The sequence below is a fragment of the Hydra vulgaris genome, chromosome 09 (assembly GCF_038396675.1).
Source record: "Hydra vulgaris chromosome 09, alternate assembly HydraT2T_AEP".
NCBI lineage: Eukaryota > Metazoa > Cnidaria > Hydrozoa > Anthoathecata > Hydridae > Hydra > Hydra vulgaris.
In genome coordinates this window covers 33,002,501-33,028,738 of record NC_088928.1, presented here as the reverse complement: position 1 = coordinate 33,028,738, position 26,238 = coordinate 33,002,501, and the positions used below count along the sequence as shown (strand labels likewise).

The window sequence follows — 26,238 nt, the reverse complement described above, 5'->3', positions numbered from 1 at the left end:
GAGCACTGCATTGTTCCATCAACTGACATGACTGAAAAGAATGGTGACTGTTTTAGCAAGATCCATATCTTGCCTGTCCACACAGTTATACAGTCTAGATAGAAGAAAATTTAGATTTAGTGCCATTGCTTAATTACCAGATTTGGTGTTTATTTTTTTAATTATAATATTGCAGTTATTTTATTTTTTTATTTTTTTTATTATGTTTGACAACTTTTTAAAATATAAAAATAATAATTTGAAATTTAAAATGCAATATTTTTTTAACAGCAAATTTTCTCCGAAAAAAATAGTTCAATATTAACTTTGAAAGCATATTTGGTAACACAGCAACAACATATTTGGTAACACAGCTAGAGGTACAAATAATAATTTTTAGATTTTTACGTGCATAAAGGGTTAAAGTTTAATAATTTGGTGGTTGTTACAAAAAAATTACCTTTTGCACTTAAAAGTGATAAAAACAAAAATATAAATGCACTAAAAACTAATATTAACTTTAAAATCGTTTTTCAACGATCATTAAAAGTTGTAGATGTTCATGGATAAGTGAATTTCAGTCATCAAGTATGAAAATTATCTTACTTGGCTCAAGACAAGTTTTCCATAAAAATCACAAAAAGCAATAAAGTGATCCCAAATCTTTTTTTTTTTTTAATATTTTTTTTTTTTTTTTATTCCGCTTGACATATATTTATTTAACAAGGAAAAATGAATCTTTTATATTCTTTTTATTTAATAATATAAAATTGTTTATAGAAAAATTTAATAGTATTTTAAAATTAGTGAGTTTTTAGATTTTGTTTGTTTTTTGATAAACTTATAAGTTTATCAAAAAATCATTACACCATATATGGTGTAATGATTTTAGATTGCCTTAAACAGCCGTGCAGTAACAACCAGTAAAGGCTTTTTCCACTTTATACATAATAACATTCTATACATAAAATGCATCCTTGTAAAATTTAGTCAATTTAAAAGATTTATTCCGCATACATGAGTGTTTTCAGCATACATGAGTGTTTTCCGAATGTTATTATGTATAGAGTGGAAAAAGTCTTTACTGGTTGTTACTGCACGGCTGTTTAAGGCAATCTTTAATCATTACACCATAAGTTTATCAAAAAACAAACGAAATCTAGAAACTCACTAACTTTAAAATACTATTAAATGAGTGTTTTCCGCATACATATTTCCGAGTTTTTTAAAATTTTATTTATTCTATTATCCTTATTTTTATAATTTACAAATTTTTTGTTCATAGTAGCTTTGAACTTAGATAGCGCGTGAAACTCCTATCTAGGATAAAGAAATTTTAATAAGAAACCCCTGGTTTAATTTTGGGAAAGGGTAAACGGATCTTGTAAATCTTGAATGGTGATTTTTCAGGTGGTAGTATTACTATAAAGGTACTCGATCCTGGCGTAAATCTGCAAAGAGGTTAACGCCAGAAAAGGCATCCTTTACTACTGCTTTAACTTTTCCATGTCAATGTTAGAAAATGGCATTATGGAAATCTTTTCAAGCTACACATGTACGAAACTATGAACATTTAAAAAAACAAAAAAAATCAAACAGGAGCATCGGAAAAACTTAGCTACCTAATCATGTGTTATCATCAGTACACCCACTACTTTTGCAATTACTTGCACCCACTACTTGCAACTACTTGCACCCACTACTTGTGGCATAAAACAGTTTATACTATAAACACTTTTTTTCAGAGATTGCTAAACTACGAATAACATAAAAACAATGATTTTACCTGTTGTATTTTCAACATGACATCTGAACGATAATCAAAAATAAAAATAGAAAATCATTTTTCACCAATCGTCATTGGAGCACACGTAACAATTTGATAATAAAGTCATCAGTTCAAAAAGATGGCATCTTAATAAACAGTTGCCTTTAGAATAGTAGATTTTTGACTTTACGACTTTTTTGTTACGCTTTCCGATAGAAAAATATAACAAAAAAAATTTTATGAACAATGAAACTTTGTCTTTGATAATTCATTAATATTTTAAAATTAATTTTGGTTTTAGCATTCCATCAGTAACTGTTGAACGTAACAAGGATGTTAATAGTCTGCTTGACCAGTGGAATGAAGATAAGCCTTTAATTGAGCGACTTAAAATTGATAAAAATGAGTCTTTTGATGCTTTACCCCCTCAGCTGTTACGAAAATATATTCAGTACGCCCGGAAATACGTCCATCCTGAATTATCTCAGGATGCAATAAAAGTGTTGCAGGTAGGTCTACTCCAGCTTTAAGTCAATCTGAATTAATACATAATTACTCATTTTAAACGGTTGTTGTTTTTAGGATTTCTACTTAAATCTTCGTAATGCACGACAAGATTCTAATAGCATGCCAATTACCACACGCCAGTTAGAAGCTCTTATAAGACTAACTGAGGTTGTTTTTTTTTGTTTTTTTCCTTTAGTTTATTTGATAAGTCAAAAAGATTTTTTTTTTTTTTTTTTTTTGCTTCGTCTATTAATTTCATGTATTTGTTAAACAAGAACTTGAAAGATTTTTTATTGGTTAGGCGAGAGCAAGACTAGAATTGCGTGAGAATGCAACTGCTCAGGATGCTCGTGATGTTATTGAAATCATGAAAAGCAGGTATATGGTTTGTTGCAAGTTTTCAAATGATTTATATGCTAATGTATTCTTCTGATGATAAACTTTTGTTGCTTTTTTTTTAGTTGAATTTTAGTTTTTTTTTTATTTCTTAATATAGCTTGATTGATACGTTAACTAATGAACATGGTAGCTTAGATTATAGCAGGTCTCAAAATGGTTCTGGAATGAGCAAGCGCTATCAGGTAATAATTATAAACCTACAAAATAAGTGAAACACTTATCTTATAGATAAATAATTTATATAATTCTAAAAAAGAATGTTAAATTTCCAAAAAAACTAATATCAAGTTTATATTATTTCAACAGGCCAAAAAGTTTATATCCGAGTTAAACCATATATCCGAAAGAAACAAGAGCTCATTGTTTAATTTTGATCAGATGCTGAAAATTGCCAAAGTACAATTTTTTATTTAAAATTTTCCTAATTTTTTCAACTTTTTTTTGTTCGATTTGTCGGGTTTAAATTTACTGGGGAGAATGTGAAAGTTTTCAAGACATTTGTATAACAGAAAATTTGTGAAATATTAGTGCTTTGCAGTGCACTAACCCGACAAAAAGTATTATTTTTCTGGTTTTTATTAATTTTTTTTTTTTTTATAGCAACTGAAGCTCAACACAGATAATTTTGGTGATTTCATTTCTAGCTTAAATATACAAAACTTTTTGCTTATGAAAGGTCCAAAGTTGTACCAGTTGCAAACGTCCAGTTGTTTGTGATTTACCGTTTCAAACTTCTAATTTTTTAATTTAAGAATTTTTCATTTTAACAAAACATAAAGCAGTTTTTGAATACCCAAAAAATCAATTTATACGCGAAATACCAGTTTAAAGTATTTTGGTTTTTTGAAATAACTAATCACAATCATCACAAAGGATGTTGGGAAATGTCTGTTAAAAAAGTTATAATTTGTAAATATTTACTAACATTTTGTTTTTGTTTTTGTTTAGTTTTATAAAATGCATTTATATGCATTATAAAGATCTTGAAAGTTTAAACTTTGATCTTTTTGAGATGATACTAATATCTATTGAAAACTTAAATATTTTACGATAAACTCGAATGAACTTAATTAACATTTTTGAAAATCAAGTTCATTAAAGTATATATACTGGTTCTTTTAACAGACGTAGCAAAATAATATAATTTAAATGAAAATGTATATTTTTTAAATAGCTCACAAAACTATTTTTGTTTCTTAAATTATTTAAAATGATTCTATACTAGTTGATAAGTTATCTGATTAACATCGATGTTTATAACAAAATCTTTATCTGATGTCAAGTCAGACACTGCTAGTCCTTGTAATTTTTTCTCAAAATCATTAAAACCGCCTTTGTATTTGTTAGCTTAATGCTTGGTCTTCCAAATACAAGTTTTTTAGTTCTATCATTTATTAAAGTGGGCGTTAATCAAAATTTTAGAAAAGCCACATTTTTGCCAAAAATTAATGCTAAATCATTTAAAACCTTTAAACAGAACTGAAATTATGTAACAGGGATGTAAAGAACTCTATAACGAGTAACTTGCATAGGAATTATATACTTTGGGTACTGTGACCATGGAAACCAAATCAATAAAAAGACTTTAAGAAAGGTTATCTCAATAAAAAATCTTAAATTTAAAAATCTTTTTGTACTAAAATGACAACTACAGAAAAAGGAATGATTTGAGCGAGAGATTTTCTGACAACGGTTGCCATGGTAACAAAAAAAACTGTTTTTAATGGTTGCGGGACCTAGGAAATTTAAAATGCTTCGCTCAAATCAATCTATTTGACCCTTAAAATATCCTAATAAAATTTCAACATGTTCTGAAAAATATAAATCAAGAAGCCGTTTCTCAAAGATAAAAATAAAAAAAGGTTAAATTCAGCTCGCAAACTTAACATATTGGTTTTACATTTTTAAAACATTTTTTTAAAGTAAAACTACAACAAATTTAATTTTTTTTTATACGGTTTGGTTATATAATAGGTTTTTATTTTAATGCAAAACATTTTTAAACTCTGGACCGTAATGTTCTATAACAATGTTGAAATTATGGTTGTTAAGGGCGTCGCTAAGGTAAATAATATGACTAGGGGCAAATTTATTAAAAAAAAGTAAAAAATATAAAAGTATATATTTTTTTTAAAGTACGAAAATTTCTTTTTAAAAATACATTAAAAAATAAATTTGATACGTTTTAAAAAGTTTGGTTAATGCCCACTTTAACTTGTTACGTTTCTTCTATTTTGTTTCTAATATTGCAAACTAAATTCAGCGGGCACAAAACGTTTGCTGGGCGCCCCACGGACTCGTGTCAGGTTTAAAAGAATTAGGACCCAATTGTAAAAATAACTCAAGAAAGTGCAAATATATGCAAATAAAATTTTCATTTGTTATAAGTAAATTTGATTTTTTCTTTGTTTTAGGGTTTTAAAAATGTTAAAAGCATAAAAATTGGAAAATCCGGAAAACTCTGTCCTAATTTTAAAAGTGTATAATATATATATATATATATATATATATATATATATATATATATATATATATATATATATATATATATATATATATATATATATATATAATATATATATATACACACTATTTAGATAGAGAAACGCTTTACTCTATTCCAAACGCTCATATCAATTGATGATCATATAAACAATCCTTTGATTTAAAATTTTATTGTATAAAAAAAATGTAATTAATAATTTTTCAGAACCATTTCTAGGACTTTTACCTTAAGATGTCATTTTATTTTGCCGTTAGTTAAAAATTACACAAAAAAAAGAAATTACTCTAATTGAAAATCTTGGTCGCAGCAAGAAGGAGATAAATTGTGTTATAACCGAGCCACGTTGCTGTTTTCCAATGAGAAAGAAAAGAAAAAGAAGTTTTTAATATATTTAAGTTCTGTTCTTATAAAAACATTTAAATATAATATATACAAAATTTTTATAAAAACAATAACATTTTTTATTTAAATTTTATACAAAATTTTATAAAAACAAACAATAATCAAACTTAGATAACAAAAAAGTTTCATTAACAACATTTCATTAAAAAGTTTCAAGTAACAAACAAACTTTCATTACAAAACAAACAAGTATTAAAGAACTAATTACATTTCTTAAATGTTTTTTCTTGTAGAAGTATTATGTTGTTGTAGTTGTTGTAGAAGTATTATGTTGTTGTAGTTGTTGCAGAAGTATTAGCGTATAATAAAGCCTGCAGTTATTTTATGATTTAATTTACCCCAAGAAATTTGATGCAACGTATGCATCTTGATTACTTTGATCATTTATCAATATAAATGTTTATATTAAATAAATTTACTTTTTTTTAGCCTTTTATGTTTAAAATGATCTTTATAATGCCTCAAATTTAAAAATAGGAATGTCTGCTGATGACACTAACATTTTTCTGTCTAGACATAATATCAAAACACTGTTTAATGATATGAACATGGAGCTAATTAAAATTTCAAAATGGTTCAAATTAAGTAAGTTAACAATTAACATAGAAAAAACTAAATGGACTCTATTTTATGCTTCAAGTATATATAGATGATATTCAAATGAAACAATGAAAAGTTATATTTTTTCTTGGTGTTCTTATTGATGAAAATCTTACATGAAAAAATCATATTGAAACCTTGCGCAACAAAAGTTCCAAAAAATATTGGAATATTATACAAAACAATAAGTTTTGTAAATAGACATTAATTCAAGTTTATTACTCACTTATCCAATGCGATCTAAATTATTCAAATATCGCATGGGTTGTGCCAAGAAAAGTCAATTAAATCCTCTTTATCGGCAACAGAAGCATCTAGCATGACTAATAAACTTTAAAGATTGTTTTACCCATGCAAAACCAAATTTATTCGAAATGAATATTTTTGAAATATACCAACTAAATGTTTTTAATGTTCTTTGCTTTATATTCAAATGTAAGATAAACTTAACTCCTTTTCAAAATTTATATGCAACAAAGCCCAAAAACAAATATGATCTAAGAAATGACAATTTTATTTATCAATATTATGCTCATAGGGCTGGTAATGGGTCGGGTCTAGACCCAGACCCAACCCGTTAAGTCCGGGTCTGGGTCTCAGAGTTCTCATTTTTCAGACCCGAAACCCAGACATGTCAGACCCTAAACTAAACGGGTCGGGTAAGAATCTTATAATGTTCAGACCTGTTATACCTAGACCCGACTAACATTTTCTTAATTAATATGTTTTCATTGTTATAATTTTCTTATATACTTTTTTCATTATATCTTATTAAATATAAGATGTATGTCGATGAAAACCAACAATGATTTCTGAAATATTCAAAAAGGTTCATAAACCAGATTATAAAACCCAATTTTATGCAGTTTTTAAAAAAAGACAAGTAAAAAACAGATTTATAAAAAACAAGTAAAAAGCAGGTTTTATGAAGTGTTTTTTGTAACGAAAATTCTAACATTGTATGTTTTTTATTTAATGGATTGCTTTTTGTTCTATCATTTCAAAAAGAGACATCTCACAAAAATTCGTCTCATCAAAAAATCTTCTCATAAAAGCTTTATTTTTAGTTTCAAAAATTTCATTACATCAGAGAAAAAGACTAAAGAAGTACGTAAGTTATAAAAGGTTCAAAACCAATCTTTTCCTTTAGTTACCTATTTTTTTATTTCATTTGTTTTTTACAGATATTTTAGAGGTAGAAAACGCAAATGTATCACTTCAATTATTGATGCCGAACAGCCACTTTCATCTGAGTCAAGAGTATTACCTAAAACTAAAAAGAGAAAATGCACCTCAAAAGTTTGGGCATCTTATAAAAAGGTTTTAATCAATGGTCAAAATAAAGCAAAGTGTAACTATTGTTTGCATTCTTTATTTATTTATTTATTTCGTCATTAAAAAGAAATAAGCTTTTACAATGTTTTTACAACATAAAAATATAACATTAAAGTTTCGACCGGAGCCGGCAGAAGACATGGTCTTATCATCCAGCCCCGTTAATATAACTAAAAAATTCAGCCGATAAAAATGAAAAAGGAAAGTAGAAACTAAAGAGAAAACTGATTTAACAATCAATTTACTATTTGCAGAAAAAAAAGAAGAAGAAAAAAAAAAAAATTTTAATTATTTTTTAAAATTATTATTATTTTTAATTCTCTATTTTATTCTACTTTTATTTTTATTATACACGCACACACACACACACACACACACACACACACACACACACACACACACACACACACACACATACATGCAAATATAAGTCCGTTCATATATACATACAAAACCAAATAAATTCTGTTTTATATTCCATCTACAAATGGCGTAAGTTATAATAAATATTGCATTTACAAATTGCATTATTATTATAATATAGAATAATATCAAACATGTTTTTAAGTACCATACAATATAATTAACATGTTGCGTCAATTTATTAGATATTAATTAAATAACATTATCAAAATTTTTAATAAAAAGATAGTAATTGCTTTGTATCAAAATCAAATAAGTGTTGTTTTGTTGCACGTTTAAATTGTTGAGTTGAGGTTAAAGTTTTTATATTACTCGTTAAAACCAAGTTCCATAACCGCGGCCCTCGGCAAGATATCGAAAAATCAGCTTGTTTTAATAATGTTTTAGGTATAAAAAAGTTATTTATTGAGTATTTAGTTTCGTATTTGTGGTTTAAAGAAAAAAAGTAAGTTTGGAAAATGCTTGGTAGTATACCATTTTTAAACTTGAACATAAAAATAAGTATATTAAGAATATTTATTTCATAGACATTAGGCACTCCAATTTCTCTTAGTAGTGGTCTGGCACTAGCGTATTTATTTGCATTTAATATCAAGCGACTTGCTCGTTTTTGTATTTTGTAGATTGTATTTAACTTTGAAGGATAAGTACTTGCCCAGATAACGTTGCAGTAGCTGATGTAGCTATGAATAAATGCAAAATAAATATTTTTTAAACAATTTGCGTTCAGGAGATGTTTTGTTTTATACATAATACCAATAATTTTAGATATTTTATTTTCTATTACTTTGATATGATTACTCCAGCTAATATGTTCATTAAGAATTACGCCTAAAAACTTGATTGAGTATTCTCGTTTAAGTTTTGTTTTATCAATTAGTAAATCAGGTAGTTTTAAGGGGAGGGTTTCAGATTTTGATAATTTTGTAAAAAGAATATATTTACTTTTTTCGACATTTAAAGAGAGTTTGTTAGCCTTAAACCATTCGTTCAGGTTCTCAAGTTCTTGATTAACAGTGTTAAATAATAGGCTAATGTTTGTGTGGCTAAAAAATACTTGCGTATCATCAGCAAAAAGGACAAAGTTAAGTATGTTAGAAGATAAGTAGATATCGTTAATGTAAACGAGGAATAACAATGGACCAAGAATTGATCCTTGTGGGACCCCACAAGTAATGTTTTTAAGTCGTGTTACAGTGTTGTCATATGATAAAGCTTGTTTCCGATTATTAAGGTAAGAGCGAAACCATTTTAAATTGTTATTTCTTATTCCATAATTATACAGTTTATAAAGAAGAATCTCATGGTCAACTGTGTCAAACGCTTTTGAAAGATCGAGAAAAACCCCAAGAGTGTATTTATTGTTGTCAAACCCATTTAAAATTTCGTTGACAAGTTTGGCTATAGCGTGTTCTGTTGAATGGTGTTTTTGAAAACCATATTGGTTATTATTAAGCAGGTGGTGGTTTAACAGGTAGTTGTAAAGCCTATTGTGCATTATGCGCTTTAATATTTTTGAAATGCATGATAAAATAGAAATAGGCCTGTAGTTAGAAGCTATAGAATCATCTCCGCTTTTAAATATAGGAACAACTTTTGCTAGCTTTAGCTGATCAGGGAATACCCCATTTTTTAAAGACAGATTACAGATATGCAGAAGGGGATATTCAATAATATCGTAGACATTTTTTACAACGTTCACGCTAATGTCATCTAGACCTGGACTTTTGTTTTGTTGTAAGGTATTAAATGCTTTTTTAAGCTCATCCGGAATTATATCAAGCTCGTTCATAACTGACGTTTTTTTTTCTAAATACGATTTATAACATTTTTTTCCAGGAGTTATTTTATTAGCTAGTTTTTCCCCAATTTTTATGAAATAATTATTAAATTTCTCTGCATCAGAAATAATTATTGCATCATGAAATAATTATTAAATTTCTGCATCATGAAATTACTGCATCATGAAATATTAAATTACTGCATCATGAAATAATTATTAAATTTCTCTTTATCAGCAAGACCTACAGGTGAAACTGGTTACTTGGTCAAACAATTGAGGACTAAACATCCACAAGTTTGTTAGTGACTAAACACCCACTGTTTGTTCCCCAATAAAAGGTTATACCTTTTTACAGTTGGTTAAATAACAGTCGATGGTATTTTGGACTCTGAAAGTTTCAAATTTAATCAAGAAACAAGCAGAAACGACTTGGCCGGCATGATAATATTTCACGAATATCCTTTTTCAATTGTTGATGATTGCGGTTTTATCTATTTTATTTTTTATTTTACCTTTTTATTTGCCGTATAATATTATTTACACTAAGATTTATAGTATTATACGGGCAGGACTTTAAGAAGATCATAATGATCAAAACTCTATTTTCTTCTACAATAAAAACATCTGTATACTATATAAAATAAATATATACCGAGAATCAAGTGAAACTCAAAATAAAACATAACAAATCAATATGCAGTATAGCAACTGAAAATATTTTTAAAAAAATCAAAAAAAAGCAAGAATATTTTTTTTGAAAAACTGATTTTTTTAATAGATTGTTCGAAAAAGGAATAGGAAATAGGTCAATTTAGATGAAAAAGAAAAATTAGGCCGTACTATTTCATTCCAGAGAAAAGGTCCACGATAAAATTTACAAAATTGAGCTTGTTTATTATTGCAAAAAAGTTTTTCTAAAATGCTATTTTTACGTAGGTTATATTTGTTTGAGGTTTAATTTTGTAAAGGTTTATAAAAACATCGGGAGCATAAGTTCTTTATATTTGTACATAAACACAAAACAATAAATACATTTAGTTGATAAACATTTAAGGTGTCCATTTTTAAAAAGCGGTTCAGAATTCGAAAAGCGATTTTTAAAATTTATTATGCGAGCTGCGTGTTTCTGATGCCGATAATGAGATATAAGTTTAGCTTTATGTGTACTTCCCCATATAACATTTGCATAATTGATATGACAGTGAATAAAAGAGTAATATAATTGTGTTAATTGCTCTAGATTTGTATAAAATTCCAATGTTTTTTGCAACTTTATTAGAAATATTATTGATGTGTGATTTCAAGACATATTTTCTTCAAATAAACTCATAAAAATTTTGTCACTTTTTTCTCTTTTTAGGATGACATTGTCTATAAAAAGATTAAGCATATTTACAGGCAGTATCTGTTTTTTATAGTTCTGATGGAAAAGTATCCATTTTGTTTTTGTTTTTGTTTTAGAGAGTATAGTAAAGAATCAATTAAAAAAATGATTTTTTCAACAATCTAAATGGTTAGTCGACGTACAATTACAAATGATTGTTTGAAAATCTTCGAGGATGGAAAGGAAAAGTTGTATGATATAATGGAAAAGCTACAATGTCGAATTAATTTCACATTTGATTTGTGGACGTCTATTCAAAATAAATCCTACATTGCCCTTACCTGCCACAATATTGATAATAATTGGAGAAAAAAAAAGCGTATACTTAATTTTATTGATATTAATGCGCCTCATACTGAAATAGCGCTATATAGAACTTTATTTGAGAAGATATACAAATTGAACGTTGATAAAAAAAATCATGTATTTTATTTTACAAATGGTTAGAATTCTCAAAGAGAAGTTGAATACTAAACTCGTCAGTGACAGTAATTTTTTTCATGTTAGATGTTAAAGCTTATTGTGACTATTCAAAAAATTTCTACGAAGTAACAAACCTTTTTTCTACAACAGTAAATCTAACAGCAAAATACTATTTTAATCATATTTGTGAAATTTATTACAAATAACTGATATGCAATTTACATGAAGTCTAACACTGTTATTAATAAAACTATTGCTATCTATCGTTATTGTAAAAGCATTTATTTCTGAAAAAAGTTTTCTGTTATTGTTTTCTGAAGTTTTCATTCACCGTCATCTTAAGTTAGAATTTAATTAAAAAAATAAGGACCCAACCACGTTAAAAGTATTTCTTTAAAAGTTACCAACCACGTTAAAAGTATTTCTTTAACAAAATCAAGTATACCTTTTGATTTTGTATAAGAAAAAAGAGCGTTAAAAGTCTTTGAACGTGGTTGAATTTGGTTGGGTCCTGGTTTTTAGTTATTATAATAGTTACATTTTAGGAGGGGTTTGGTATATACATTGGTAATAAAAAAAGTACATACTTTTTTGATTGTTGTCTTGTGGGTTTCAACTATTGACCAGAGTCCTTCATCTTCGGGTATGAATGCCATATTAGAAGGCCTACAACGGAAGAGCTCTCATAATCTAGGGTCTTACCATTTAAGATTTTCAGTTTGAGACCCACGCTTGATTTAAACGTGACTCAAATGTTTAAATAAAAATAAAAATGGCTACTAAAAAAAAGTGGAGTGGTCATATAAATATGTGCAACTACCATCTAAGAAGTATATTAACGTGGTGCAATCAACGTGGTGCAAAGTTGTAAATAAAAGTCCTGAAAGATTTTTTCAAAATTTTTGAGTACGAGCAACACTGGAAAAGCATCTCGCGTGAGATATCTGTTCATAAACTATACTAAGCAGGGTCTTCTCTAACTAATATAGATAATATTAAAAATAAAAAAAAGTAAGCCACGAAAGCCTTCCGACACTTTAACGCACAAAGATTTCCTTTATATTCCCATTGCGTCAGTAGACATACTTTACTGTCTTGCTCTTTTAAAAAACTTCCAAGGTCTTCTGTTTTCGGTGTGTGTTCGTGCAGGTATAAATGTAAGCTTTGAAGGCCTTCAAAGACGCATATAGATATCACCCCTTCTTATATTATACGATGGAATTTCTAATTGCTAAATGCTTCAGTTTTCCAATACTTTCATTATTTACAACACTCCACTCAATATGATGACTAAGAAAAACTACTTTAATTACCCTACATTTCTTGGCAGCCATGATAATACTTGCATTTATTAGACCAATACCAACTCTTTAATGCTGTTATGTGACAAGACTATTAGAACTTTTTAGAGCAGCACCTTTAAACAAAAAATACGCAATCTTTTTTTGAAATAACTGATAGGGTCGGGTAGAGACCCAGACTCTACCATGACTTTTTTAATAAATTGGGTCTGGGTTTGGGTTGGGTCTGTTGAAACTCAACCTAAACCTAGACCCGTTTATATAAGTCGGGTCTGGCAACGGGTCCATTGATACCCAACCCATTACCAGTCCTATACGCGCATACAAATTTTGCAAGGTCTCTTAAATCATTTCGCGGAGCTTCTCTGTGGAACCAAATAGTTTTAAGAAATTTTAATTTTTCCAAATGTTGGAATTTTTCTACTTTCAAAAATAAACTGAAAAATGTTATTTTCTTAATAGATCAGGAGCAGGATCCAGAATGAAAAACCCATGCTTTTAACGGGTTTTGTCTCAAATGCCCATAAATTTTTGAAAGAATGTCAAACATTTAGCAGCGTATCAACTTAAATTGAACTGGGAGTTAAATAAAATGGCAAATTTGTAGCAACTGTAGCAAAAGTCAAGTTGTCATATTTTGAAACAACTCCATACATACCCCCGAAAATTTTGTATATATTGAAGCTATTTACATCCAATCTTTTTATTAACAAGGAGGTCTTAGGTAGTGACTAAAAGTCATCAAGCGAGAATCAGTAGCAAACAAAAAAATTGTGTAGCAAATACAGAAATTCGGTTCGGTGACTTTAAAGCGAAACTCTTAAGAGCGAAAATTTTAAAGGCTAAGGTCGGGAAAGCGAAAAAGTTAAAAGCCAATGGGATGGGTTAAGCGAGAAAAAAAATTTAATAACACTGGTAATATTATTTTTATATAATTAAGTTAATATTTAAAAAGGAAAACGCAATTGACTATTTATATTAAAATTGCTAATTTTCAAAGATCATATTCTAGACAAGAATAAGTGGACAGAAGACTAGGTATTTTTATAGAATTAGAGAAATCAATTAAAAGCATCGAACTCTCCATTGGGCTTTGACTAATTTAAATTTTAGCATCATTTAGGAGAGAAATAATTATTAATAAAGACTGGATTTTTTTCTTTGAATTGTGTCATCTTAAAGGTGTTCCAATTGAAGTGAGTCAATTTCATAAATAAGTTCATGAAGTTTATACTTTATAGAAGATAGAGTAAGGCGAAATTGAATTGTTAAGAAATTTGCTCCAAAACAAAGTGTAAAAGTTGAGATACCAATGATAAGAGGTGAAGTTTTTAGTTGTCTCCACACAAAAAATTTAGTTCTCTTTTATGTGCCATCATATCGACCAATTATATTTACTGGTGAATTATCTGCAAGATAAAGTGAATTTTTTAATATTTGTATTGAAAATAATGTTGTTATCAGATATACACTTTAGTAAAATGAATAATAGATCAAAGCCTGTGTCAAAATTGACTTTTATATGTTGTATTTACAAAGCCTGATTTTTGACTTATAATCTATAAGTCAAAATCCAAAATATAAGTCTCTATAATATAGAGACTTATATTGTAACCATTATGAATGGCGTTATCTTGATCAATGTTGTTACACTTGAAACATGTTGCTATACCTTTTAGGTATTTTGTTTGGCTACTATTTTATTATGATGTTGTTTTGATTTGATTTGTTCCTTAAACAGAAAGCTGCACAGTGTCTTTTTTTTCCACGTATCCAATTTCAGCAATATTTTTGTGTCAAAATTATTTATAATTCATTTTACTGGAAGTAGTGTAAGATTATTTTATTTTTGACTACTTTCTTATTTTGCATTGTGGTTGCTTTTATTTTATAGAACACTTCAAGGATATGATTTAAATAATAACTGGGTGGATTCTTCTTGGTTGATGCCTAAAATATTTTTTGAAGGCAGTTCTGCATTATGCATTTTATTGTAGTATAAAAACATGCCAATAATCCAAAAATTATTCTGCGTAATGTTTTTTGGATCGTTTGCATGTAAAATTAAAAATTCAGTCATTAATTGTGAAAAAGATACTGCTTAAAAGAAAAAGGCTTATAAAGTGTGCTTAGCTAATTAGTTTAACAAGTTTCAATTGTGATGATTGACTGGTGAGAAACTTATTTACTTTTTATGCTTTAACTAAATGATTTGTTATTGTTAATAGTTATGCTATGAATTGTATAAAATAAAGTAAAGTTTTTATTTCTTCATTTGCATTACTTAGCATAAATATTTAATTATTTTTTCTACAGATTGGTTAGTAATAGCCTTTATTATCTTATTTGTTTGATGTTCAGTATACTGTTACATATTTTTGAACTAGATAAAATAGTTTTTAAAACATAAATTACTGCAGGCTATAGATGAATCTAATTTTAGCTTACTTCTTTGGAAATTTTATATCATTTACTTAGTTTATTGTATTGCTAATTTTTTTATTACAAAAAAAAAGTGTAAAATGCATAACATCCCAGCTAATACTATATGTTAGGCTGACATTGGAAATTTTTTTTTTTTTTAACATCTTTATTTCCAACAAGGCTGCAAGCAACTACTGTTACAGAAAAAATGAAATTTATAGAGCAAAATAACAAATAACAGAAAAATTAATAGATTGTAAATTATATGAATCAGGAAAACAAGATGAAGCAAGTGAAAAAAAAAGTTTAAGGAAAAAAACTAGGCAAATAAGAATTTTGGGAGCACTTAGGAACAGTCATAGTAAAACAGTTAGACTTTATTGAATGATGAGTAACACAAGAATGAATTTTAGTAGATGGCACAAATGACACTAGCTCTTTAGAGCAGTGTCCATTGTAGTATTTAAAAAAAATAGAAAGAGAAGCAACATTACGATAATGTTATAATGGTTGGAGGTTGGCTGCAAGAGCAGCTCCTTGTTTGCTGCAAGAGCAAGTCAAGGTGCAAAAACAATTCATTTTTGCACCTTGTCTAAAAGAGAAATGGCATCACTAGAAGATTCGCCCAAGATATGGCGAAAGTGTTCCATACAAGGATGGATTTAGGATTTATAGAGATAAGGTATTCATAGATATTTATAGAGATATTTGCATTGATGTATGCTTATAGATTTAAAAACATATCATAAGTTGACAATATATTCAAAGGCTGATTTTTAGCACAATTGTTATAAGCGAAAGGTCTTTGCACACTACCAATTTGCCATTTATACTTCAAGGGTTGTTTATTGTAAACATTTTTTTTTTCTATGTTCTATTTATTTTTTTGTATAAAGCTAATTTAAAAAAAGGTTCATAAGTTTAGAAACTTTAATACAATATTTAATAATAAGAGTTTTGACACTTCTGTTCTGAACAAGAATAATTTATTAAACATCATATGAATTAAAATATCAACTAGTTTTTTAACCTCTTATTCTTTACATAAAAATTGGCTTAAATGTAGAAAAAAAAACACAGACAAATAATGACAGTGCTTTAGCTTATTCACCTAATTAAAAGACTCAAAAAACCATATTGCATATTCAAAGCGCATTATTACTGAGTGCAAGGAAAACTTGCCCAAAAACTACCCTTAAAAAAAAACATCGAACTTCAAAAACATACATCTACAATATTTTTGTAAAAAATCAGCAAAGAACAATATGTAACCCAACCAATCCGCAAATGTATCAAATAGCAAGAGAAAATATTAACTTTAGGACTAAAATAGTCAGTGCATACATTAGTTTAAAAATAATTTTATAAAGAGGACATTATTTCTTATAACAGATCATAAGCATAAGTGATCAACTTGATAAATATAAACTGATAAAAGTTTGCCTTAATTTACATAAATAGGAGTATTTGTAGATATTATCTACTAGATAATAATTTATATTAAAAACTAACCTTCATATGTCCCTTTTTAAAATATGTTGTGTTGATTTATTAGCCCTGGCTTTTAGTTTATGACTAAAAATTTAAACATCAATTATTGAGGTTTAACTATCTAATTATTTCTAAAAGCATCAAGGGTAAACAGCCTGACTAGCCATACCTATTCAAAATAAAAGAACATTATTAATTTGCATCTTTTTAATTTTAAGAATAATTTTTATTTAAACAAAGAAACAATCTTTTGCTTGAAATGTAATGTATAAATATCAAAAAAGAAATTAAAATATATTAAAGAAATTAAAATATATTAAGAAATTAAAATATCAATAAGAAATTATGCAAGTCTATTTTTTATTAGATAACTTGTAGTGCAAAAATAATTTTTATGGAAGATTTTATACTATTTTGTCGCACTATAACTATTACTCTCAGCTAAAATACAAAATAAATAAATAATTCTAAACTATATACAATAAGTTTTTTTTATTTATTTAATCTAATAAACTCTAACTGGAACTATAACTCTCAGCTAGAATACCAAATATATAAATAATTCTAAACGATAACTAATAAATAAAAAATATAAACAATTTTAAAAAATATAAAATTCAAACGCCAAATAATCTATAATATAACATTGAAATAATAACAAAATCACAAAAAATTATCTCAATAATAACGTTGTTGTTGTTGTTGATGTTGCTGAATTATCACGATACTGAATTATCACGATGCTCGATTTCCCGGTTTTCGCTTTTAAACTTTTCGCTTTAACGTTCTTTCGCCTTAAAACTTTTCGCTCTTACGTTCTTTCGCTCTAAAACGTTTCGCTCTTACGTTCTTTCGCTTTTAAAATTTTCGCTCCGACGTCCCACTACCAGAATTTCTGTTAAATATCCACTCTCCATTAAAAAAAACTTTTTTTTAATAAAGTGGGTAGCAAACACTAAATGAAGAGGGCTTATAATTATAAAGACTAAATTATATAGCACCGTCTGTAAGTTTCTTTATTTAGCCTATTATAAAAATGGTGAAATTTGTTTATGTTTATGAAAAATGGTGAAATTTGTTTATTGCTGTTCTACGAGTTATTTATCATTGAAGAAGTCAAACTATTTAAAAACGTTTTAAAAAATTTATAGATTTCCTAGAGACAAAGAGAAGAAAATACATTGGATAGAATGTTTACCTAATGCGAGTTTTAAACGTCGAGCAACACTTTATTAAATGATCTGACATTAAAACTTCAAAAAGGTTAAACTAAAATAACATTTTGCACAATTTTCCTCTCAGATAGAATTTTGCTCATTCTAAAATTACAAGGAACCTTCTACTACTTCTTTTTAATTTGAAAATTTCTACTAGGAAATTATTACTATTATTCTCTGTGGTAAGGTGCATGTTACAAAAATGTTATTGTATCCGGAAGTTGCTGTTTTTGGAAAACCAATGATAAAAATTCTCTTTCGAAAATGATTATAAAAAAGATATAAATCAATGTAATAAACATCTTTCCATGTTATTGACGCATTTCCGATCAAGATGGAAAGATGAGTATTTAAAGAATCTGCACGAATATCATAAATATTCCAAAGTTAAAGGCTCAGCTCTAATTAAAAATTACGATGCAGTTTTATTAGAAAATTCCCATAGGAGTTGTTTAATAAAACTGTATCAAAGGAACTTTCTACTACCTTTTTTTTTAACTTCTCCTAGGAACTATTGTTCCCTTTGACAAGGTGTATGTTACAAAAATGTTATTGTATCAGGATGTTGCTGTTTTGAGAAAACCATTTATATAAATTCTCTTTTGAAAAGTATTTTAGATGTTATGATAACTTGTAATACAAGTTATATGTTTGATGGCCTTAAATTTCTTTTGAAAATGCTGTGAAAACCTGTAAATATATAAATTCCTAATTTTTATGTGATCAAATTCATTTAACTTTAAAATCAGTAAGAAAGTCAAATAGCAAAGCAAAGGCAATTAAATGTGATAAAAATCTAACTTTAATATTTAATGAAAAACCTTGGTTAACTCTTTAGTTAGAACTCTTTAGTTGTTTGACTTTTGTTCACGTTATCAAAAACATAGAAAATAATGGGCTCAAAAAGCAAAACCTTTTTTTTCTGATAATACTTAGATGTTCTTCTTAATCACCCTAAAACTTCTACTATCTCAAGCGTTAACAAGACTGGTGATTTTATTAAACTTGCTTTCATATAATGGAAAACTTTTAATCTAAAAAGTTTTTATAAATTGTTTTTATAAATAATTTATTTTCTAATATATTTAAAAACAATTTATAAATATTTTAGAAAATATTTATAAATTGTTTTTATAAATTTATATAAATCGTTAAAGTGTCTATTTTAATTTTCAGATATTTTATAAGGTATGCCATTAAATAAAAAATGTGTTTTAAAACACATTTTAATTAAATAGAAAAATCGAATTTTAAACATATTTAGATTAAATTTGTCGTTTTCATTTTCAAATATCAAACTCTAATTTTTTTGCAGACCAAAACATTTTAACAACCAAAACAACGTACATACTTTCCAGTGGGTACTTCGTATTGTTTATTGGTTAATTCAGAATTAAAAATGATAAAATAGATTAAGTAAACATTTTGGTCTGTCTAAATATCATATTTCAAAACAATACGAAGTACCCACTGGAAAGTATGAACAAAGTACATACTTTCCAGTGGGTACTTCGTATTGTTTATTGGCTAATTCAGAATTAAAAATGATAAAATAGATTAAGTAAACATTTTGGTCTGTCTAAATATCATATTTCAAAAGTTCGCAAAAAATGGTTTTGTCATTTTTTTCATTTTTAATTTTATTTTTAATTTATAGTTTTGAATATCCCATAATTTTGTATTTATTATTATAAATATTCATTTAGTTAAGTACCTGAGAATATAAACATGAGAAATTAATGGCGTTACTTTCAGTCTAACTCAAAAACGGAATTCAAAATTGGTGCAAATTTTTCTGACCTCGTAATGACTAAAGCCCTATGCAACCAGTGAAAAAAATTTTAAACTTTTTAAAACAGGTATTGATCCTCCCTTCCCTCACCACAAAATCGTAACCCACTACAAATCGTAATCCCCTCACCCCAACAACATTATTCACGAACAGCCATAACCCTTTGCTACCTGTGGATATTTTAAACACTAAACTAAGGTTTATAACTTCAAAAAAAAATCATAGACTAGTAAAGACATTAGGGGAAACCGGGGGCTAGTTGGCTCGGTTTTTACTCTATGAGCTCTGTAGTCCTAACAGTACATTTTTTTTAAAATATTAAAGTGTAGTCTTAAAGAGTATGGATTAGGGTATCTTATAAAATTTGCATTCATTTACAAAAAAAATTCTTGGGGCCTTTCCGGACCCTCAAAAAAAAAAAAAAAATTCGCGCCATCTTACCCCACCACGGGGTAAGTTGGCGTAAACTATAAAAATGATTATTAATGCACTATTAAGTGCAAAATTAATAGAAATTTTTTTAAAATTAATTTTTGCAACAATTTTATATCAAAATTTAATATTACTTTTAGCTGGTACCAAATATTAGTTCGTATAAAAGCCAAACAGTGGCCCACCTTTTATGTGTGGAAAAAAAACTAAAAAAATTTTTTTTAATTTTTTTGTAAGAATAAATATTTTTAATATTGTTAAAAATTAAAAAAAAAATAATAATAATTTTATAAAAATGAATATTTTTTTCCATAGTAAATGCTATGAGCCAACTTACCCCGTAAAAAATTTGTCAACTTACCCCGAAAGCTTTTTTTTTAATAAACAGTCTATAGATCCTGAAAAATGGCAGCTTTGAAAAAAAAGTCTGACTGGATTTAGTAAACCAATTGTGACTGGAACTTTTACAACTTTCATACGACTATTTCAACTTTTTTTTCATACGACTAAACACTTTCTTTGTAAAGTAAAAAGGAAGCGATGTTCTAAAAGTTACGTTTATGTCCAAAAAACGCATAAATCTCAATATCTCCCATGCGCATGCGCGAATCCTGACAATACTACAGTGAATGATGAAATGGTCAATAAGGAAGTTTCTGAGTAATTTTTGTCACTTTCTGATGAAAGGCTCTAAAGATAAACGTAGTTCGTCAACTTACCCCTGCGGCCAACTAGCCCCGGTCTCCCCTATTTGAAAATGAAGATGGAAATCGATTTTTCCGTACTTTTGAAGATTAATATTTAAACGAGCCGTATGTCTACCATATAAATGTGCCCTTTTTTTATATCTTAAGTATCTTATATATATATATATATATATATATAAGATATATATATATATATATATATATATATATATATATATATATATATATATATATATATATATATATATATATATATATATATATATATATATATATATATATATATATATATATATATATAAGATATATATATATTTATATATATATATATAGAAGATATATATATATATATATATATATATATATATATATATATATATCTCTATATATATATATATATATATATATATATATATATATATATAGTAATATTTAAACGAGCCGTATGTCTACCATATAAATGTGCCCTTTTTTTATATCTTAAGTATCTTATATATATATATATATATATATATATATATATATATATATATATATATATATATATATATATATATATATATAGATATATATATATATATATATATATATATATATATATATATATATATATATATATATATATATAAGATATATATATATATATATATATATATATATATATATATATATATATATATATATATATATAAGATATATATATATATATATATATATAAGATATATATATATATATATATATATATATATATATATATATATATATATATATATAAAGTATATAAAGTATCTTAAATATATATATATGCAAGGTTATAACCTTCTCTTAACTCTATAACTCCAAAATACGAACCTTGACGGACAAGACCGCTGCGCGGAGAAACAAGTTGAATGCGGTACTATCAGAGACGTGGTGGGGATCGAACTCGGAACCTCTCGCTTTTAAAGCGAGCGCCCTACCGCCACACCACTACCACTAATGAAATGAAATATATTAAACACCCTAAAAGAAATAGGTTCAAGTCATAAAAAATGTCCCAGGATCATGTCATACCTTTCTGAAATTGTACTGATTAAGCAGTGGCGTTACCGCAATTCGATTAATTTCAGTATTGCAAATTTTGTTAATAATCGGGTCGCTTAGTTACAAATGCAATATTTTGTTAGGTAATCGTGATGTTGTCATTTTTATAGAGCGAATTGTGTAGAGCAATTTATTTTTATTTAATTTTATTAGAAAAATTGAGTGGAATTTTTTTTACCGCTTTCTATTGCATAATTGATAAAAAACGATTTTCTGCGGTTAAACCAATGCTTAGTACTAGGGTTAGGACTATTTTAATTGTAATTGTAAAAATTAAATACAATTACACATTACAATACAATAATATTGTATTGTAATATTACAGAAACAATAAAAAAAATTTGTTTTGGTATTGTATTGCTGTGATGAAAAACAATTACTATACGTATTGTATTGTTTTTTACTAACAATGCAATCAAATTCGAGAACTATTGTATTGTATTGTTTTGATGAAAACAATTACAATAACTATCGTAGTGCATTACTTTACATTAAAATAGAAAAGCTAACGTATTTTAACGTATTTATATTCATCTCTGACGAACTCACTTTTATTTTTGCTATTTTTTATTTACGAATTTGCAATATATTGCAAATTTTATTTTTTACATATTTAGATTTCGCATCACCTATCTTGTTATTAATTTGATGGGCATTCTGTAGTTTATTACTGTAAAATATTCTGTAATTTTTAAACTTAAAGAAAACTATTCATTTCATTTTCATTACTTATTTTACCTTTCTCAGGACGTATTTTATGTTGAATCGCTGTCTTAGGTCTGCCAAATCCCTTTCATTTGCAGAAAAATGGTGGTTTCCTTTTTTTTGATTCCGTTAACTTTGATTTTCAATATTTAAGGTTGCCCAATTTACCATTTTGGCACCCTATCCCCCTTCCATTATGTTTCAGTAAAATAGAATCAATCATTAAATGTTAGTTGTCCCCTATTTCAAGGGTACAAGGGTCGGCAACTAGACTATTAAAGCATTTATTAAATTTTGACACTAAAATAATTTTTTTTATTACATTAACAGTATATTGTTATTGTATTACAAAGACGAATTACAATACGATATTTATTGTTATTGTAGTGGGTCATTACAATACTTTTTTTTTTTCAGATATTATTATTGTTTTACAAAGATGAATTGCAATACAATATTTATTGTTATTGTATTACAGAATTACAATATTTGTAAACCTCAAGTATTGTTATTCCTTCTAATTTAAGTCAATACAATAACAATAATTATTGTTACTGTTATTGTTACTGCCTTCTCCATTTGTCTCAATCATTACAATATGATCTGGGGATATTTTTGTCTCTTTTCCAAATGTTGATTGATTAGCTAAAACACATTTTTGCAGTACACTAAATACTTTGTTTTCTTATCGAATTTAAGCTATGCAGCATCAAAGAAACAATCTAGACCACTGTCTTCAACCAAAAGTTTTTTTCTTAGGTTGAGTTTAAAAAACTTCTTTTTCTAGCTTCGGAGAACACTGCAATCAGTTTCTGTTTAGGAATCACTTAACCTAATATATTTTTAAACCTTTTGATTTCACTAGCTTGATTTTAGGAAAATGTGTTTTTAATTTTTGACTTTTTTTCTTTAGAATTTCAATGTTAAAAATTTTAGGGCCTTTGTTAGCTAGCTGTATTAAATCACCTGCTTCCACTTCAAATAACTTTTGCTTTAAGAATTGATTACACAAAAGTACTTTAACTTTTCACCTCTCTCATCTGAAATATAATACTATACTATTATTACCAATAATTGTCTGTGCCTCAGTAATATTTTTTCATCTTCTTGATCTTAGGTTAAAAAATTATTGTACATGTAACTTAACTCTAGGCAGTGCTGACTCCAGATTATGTTTTTAAACCGATATATTGCAGAGATATGTAAACCTTGTTCAAATTTACATAGACATCTCTGGCATACAGATTGAGTAGAAGATGTGTGTAGTTGTTTCAGTGGATCCAATATTTTTCCTTTTACGTGCAATTATTCTTAATTAGGCAGTAGAAGACACTAAAGATTAAACAGTTTATCAATTTTAGATTAAGTACTAATTACATTAGCTTCCCATGATCAGTTAAAAATTGAAAAATAAAAGGTCAGAACTTATAGTGTTTTTACAAAAACATTTTTTCTTGGAAATTCCCAAAAATTTTATGTTATTTTCTGAAGGTAGGGATTATTATGTTTCCAAAAAGATATGATAATGCTCTGTGGGATTTTTTTTGGCTTGAATCTACTTCTTCTAAGGCGTGAATTATGATTAAATATGGGCTTTGTTCTTAGCTCAAGTTCGCAAATCTGTTTTTTTCTATATTTTTGCTTATAGGTGCATTAAAAGCGGTCTTGCGCAGTTAACTTTGAAATTCTTTGTTTCTTTTTCAAGTTTAAAAATGCTTTCTACACCATTTTGTCAATACTTCTAAAATTTGTTTATTCGTAGTCTATATAATACCTATATCACATCTACCCTATAAAGTATTTATTATCGTATTTACGGCAATGAATACCAACAAAATTGTTTTGAGTTTTAGAAGTAAATTTAAATTTAATGTAAAGCATTAATAACAGAAAACATTTATTTAGTGAGTAGCATCTAAGGGATCGTCAACAAATTACATCACGCAATATTTGACCGTTTTAGACCCCCTCGTCACAACATCGTAACTTTTTTGTAACAAGTTCCGTATGAGTCGTCACAAAACCACTAATCCCTTTGCGCCCCCTCCTTAAAACATGACGTAATCTATGGAACTCTTAAATCTTTATGATCTGATATAAATATTGTCAACATTAAATAATCCTTATTGCCGAAAAGAAGCAAAACTTTTTTGCGTACTATACTAATATTAATATATTGTCAGAGCATGTGAAGTAAATAAAGCTTTTAATAGGTATGATGCAAATCCTTAAATATTACACCATAAAAAAAAATTGAAACATTTCCTTTTTCAAAAGTTAGAACGCTCAATTTTGCATTGTACATTTTTAAATTTAAATAATTTTATTTAATTTATAAAAAAATGATGTTAAAGATCTAATAATCTATGTCAAATAAAAATGTAATTGTCAACTAAAACTAAACTGTACGCATACTAGGATTGTTCACCGATAAGCAAAACTTAAATACGTATTTTTATCTTCCGTAATTAAAATTGCTTTTACGGAAGTTGTACATGGGGAAATTCACCTTCCGTAACGCATTATACGAAAAAAATAATAATTCCGTAATAACGCTTGCGAAACTTAAGAATATTAATGCTTAAGAAACTTGCGAAAAAAATCATTTCGAAAGAATACTTGCAAAACAGTTCTTACGGAATGAGCATTTTGGAATATGCGCTTACGAAAAAGACTCGAAAGCATTCATTAAACTGTTATAAAAAATTAAAATGTTATTATTTAAATAAGAATAGTGTTGTTAAATGATTCTTCAGTAATTTATAAATACATATCTGGTATAAATACATGTATGTATGTAATACATATCTGGTATAAATACATGCATGTATATGCACACATACATATATACATACATACATATATATATATATATATATATATATATATATATATATATATATATATATATATATATATATATATATATATATATATATATATATATATATATATACATTTAAATTTTCCTCTCTTTGCGCCCTGTCGCTGCGCCAGTGTTTATATATATTTCAAGTACCGACTTTTGGTTGCATGTTGCTTTGCAGAAATGGAGATTTACTATTTGTACTCTCATATGTAAAAATCAAGTAAAATATTTAGTTCCATTACAAAGTTTAATTTAACTTTACGTGTTGTTTGGCTTTTGTCAGTTCTTTCTGAATCTTGCAATTAATTTTTCACTATTTTTCAGACTAGCAACAGCTCTGAAACTTTCAGCGCTTGTATTGAACTTTGCCCGCTTTTTTGGTACAAATCTTGCAATTAATTTTTCACTACCCTCCAAAATAGATTAAACTTTAAAACTTTCAGCAGTTGTATAGTCTCAATAACGTAGTGATGTTGCTTATTAAAGCATTTTCCAGGACCAACGATACAAGGGGGAACAAGTGCCCTTCCCACCCTAACTATTTTGTTTTTCTATAAGGGAAAACATTTTAGAAAAAATCTTTGAAAAGGATGTCTTTAAAATTACTTGTTGTTATTAAGGTAATAAAAGCGAAAGCTCAGATAACAGAGCACCTCAAAAATAAAAATAAAATGGAACTGACTAAACATAAAATTGTTCTATTTGAA

The 26,238-nt window shown here is 27.0% G+C and overlaps 1 protein-coding gene across 1 annotated transcript in view; it reads left to right on the top strand.

The window, feature by feature from the left end:
* The window catches only part of LOC100214497 (DNA helicase MCM8), a 37,677-nt gene extending 34,100 nt beyond the window's left edge, over positions 1 to 3,577 (top strand). The window contains exons 19-24 of the mRNA XM_065805427.1: positions 2,049 to 2,256; positions 2,330 to 2,422; positions 2,556 to 2,632; positions 2,751 to 2,835; positions 2,960 to 3,049; positions 3,254 to 3,577. Coding sequence (XP_065661499.1) covers positions 2,049 to 2,256; positions 2,330 to 2,422; positions 2,556 to 2,632; positions 2,751 to 2,835; positions 2,960 to 3,049; positions 3,254 to 3,370 — 670 coding nt within the window. The 3' untranslated portion in view covers positions 3,371 to 3,577. The remainder of the gene's footprint in view (positions 1 to 2,048; positions 2,257 to 2,329; positions 2,423 to 2,555; positions 2,633 to 2,750; positions 2,836 to 2,959; positions 3,050 to 3,253) is intronic.
* Positions 3,578 to 26,238: the final 22,661 nt, after the last annotated feature.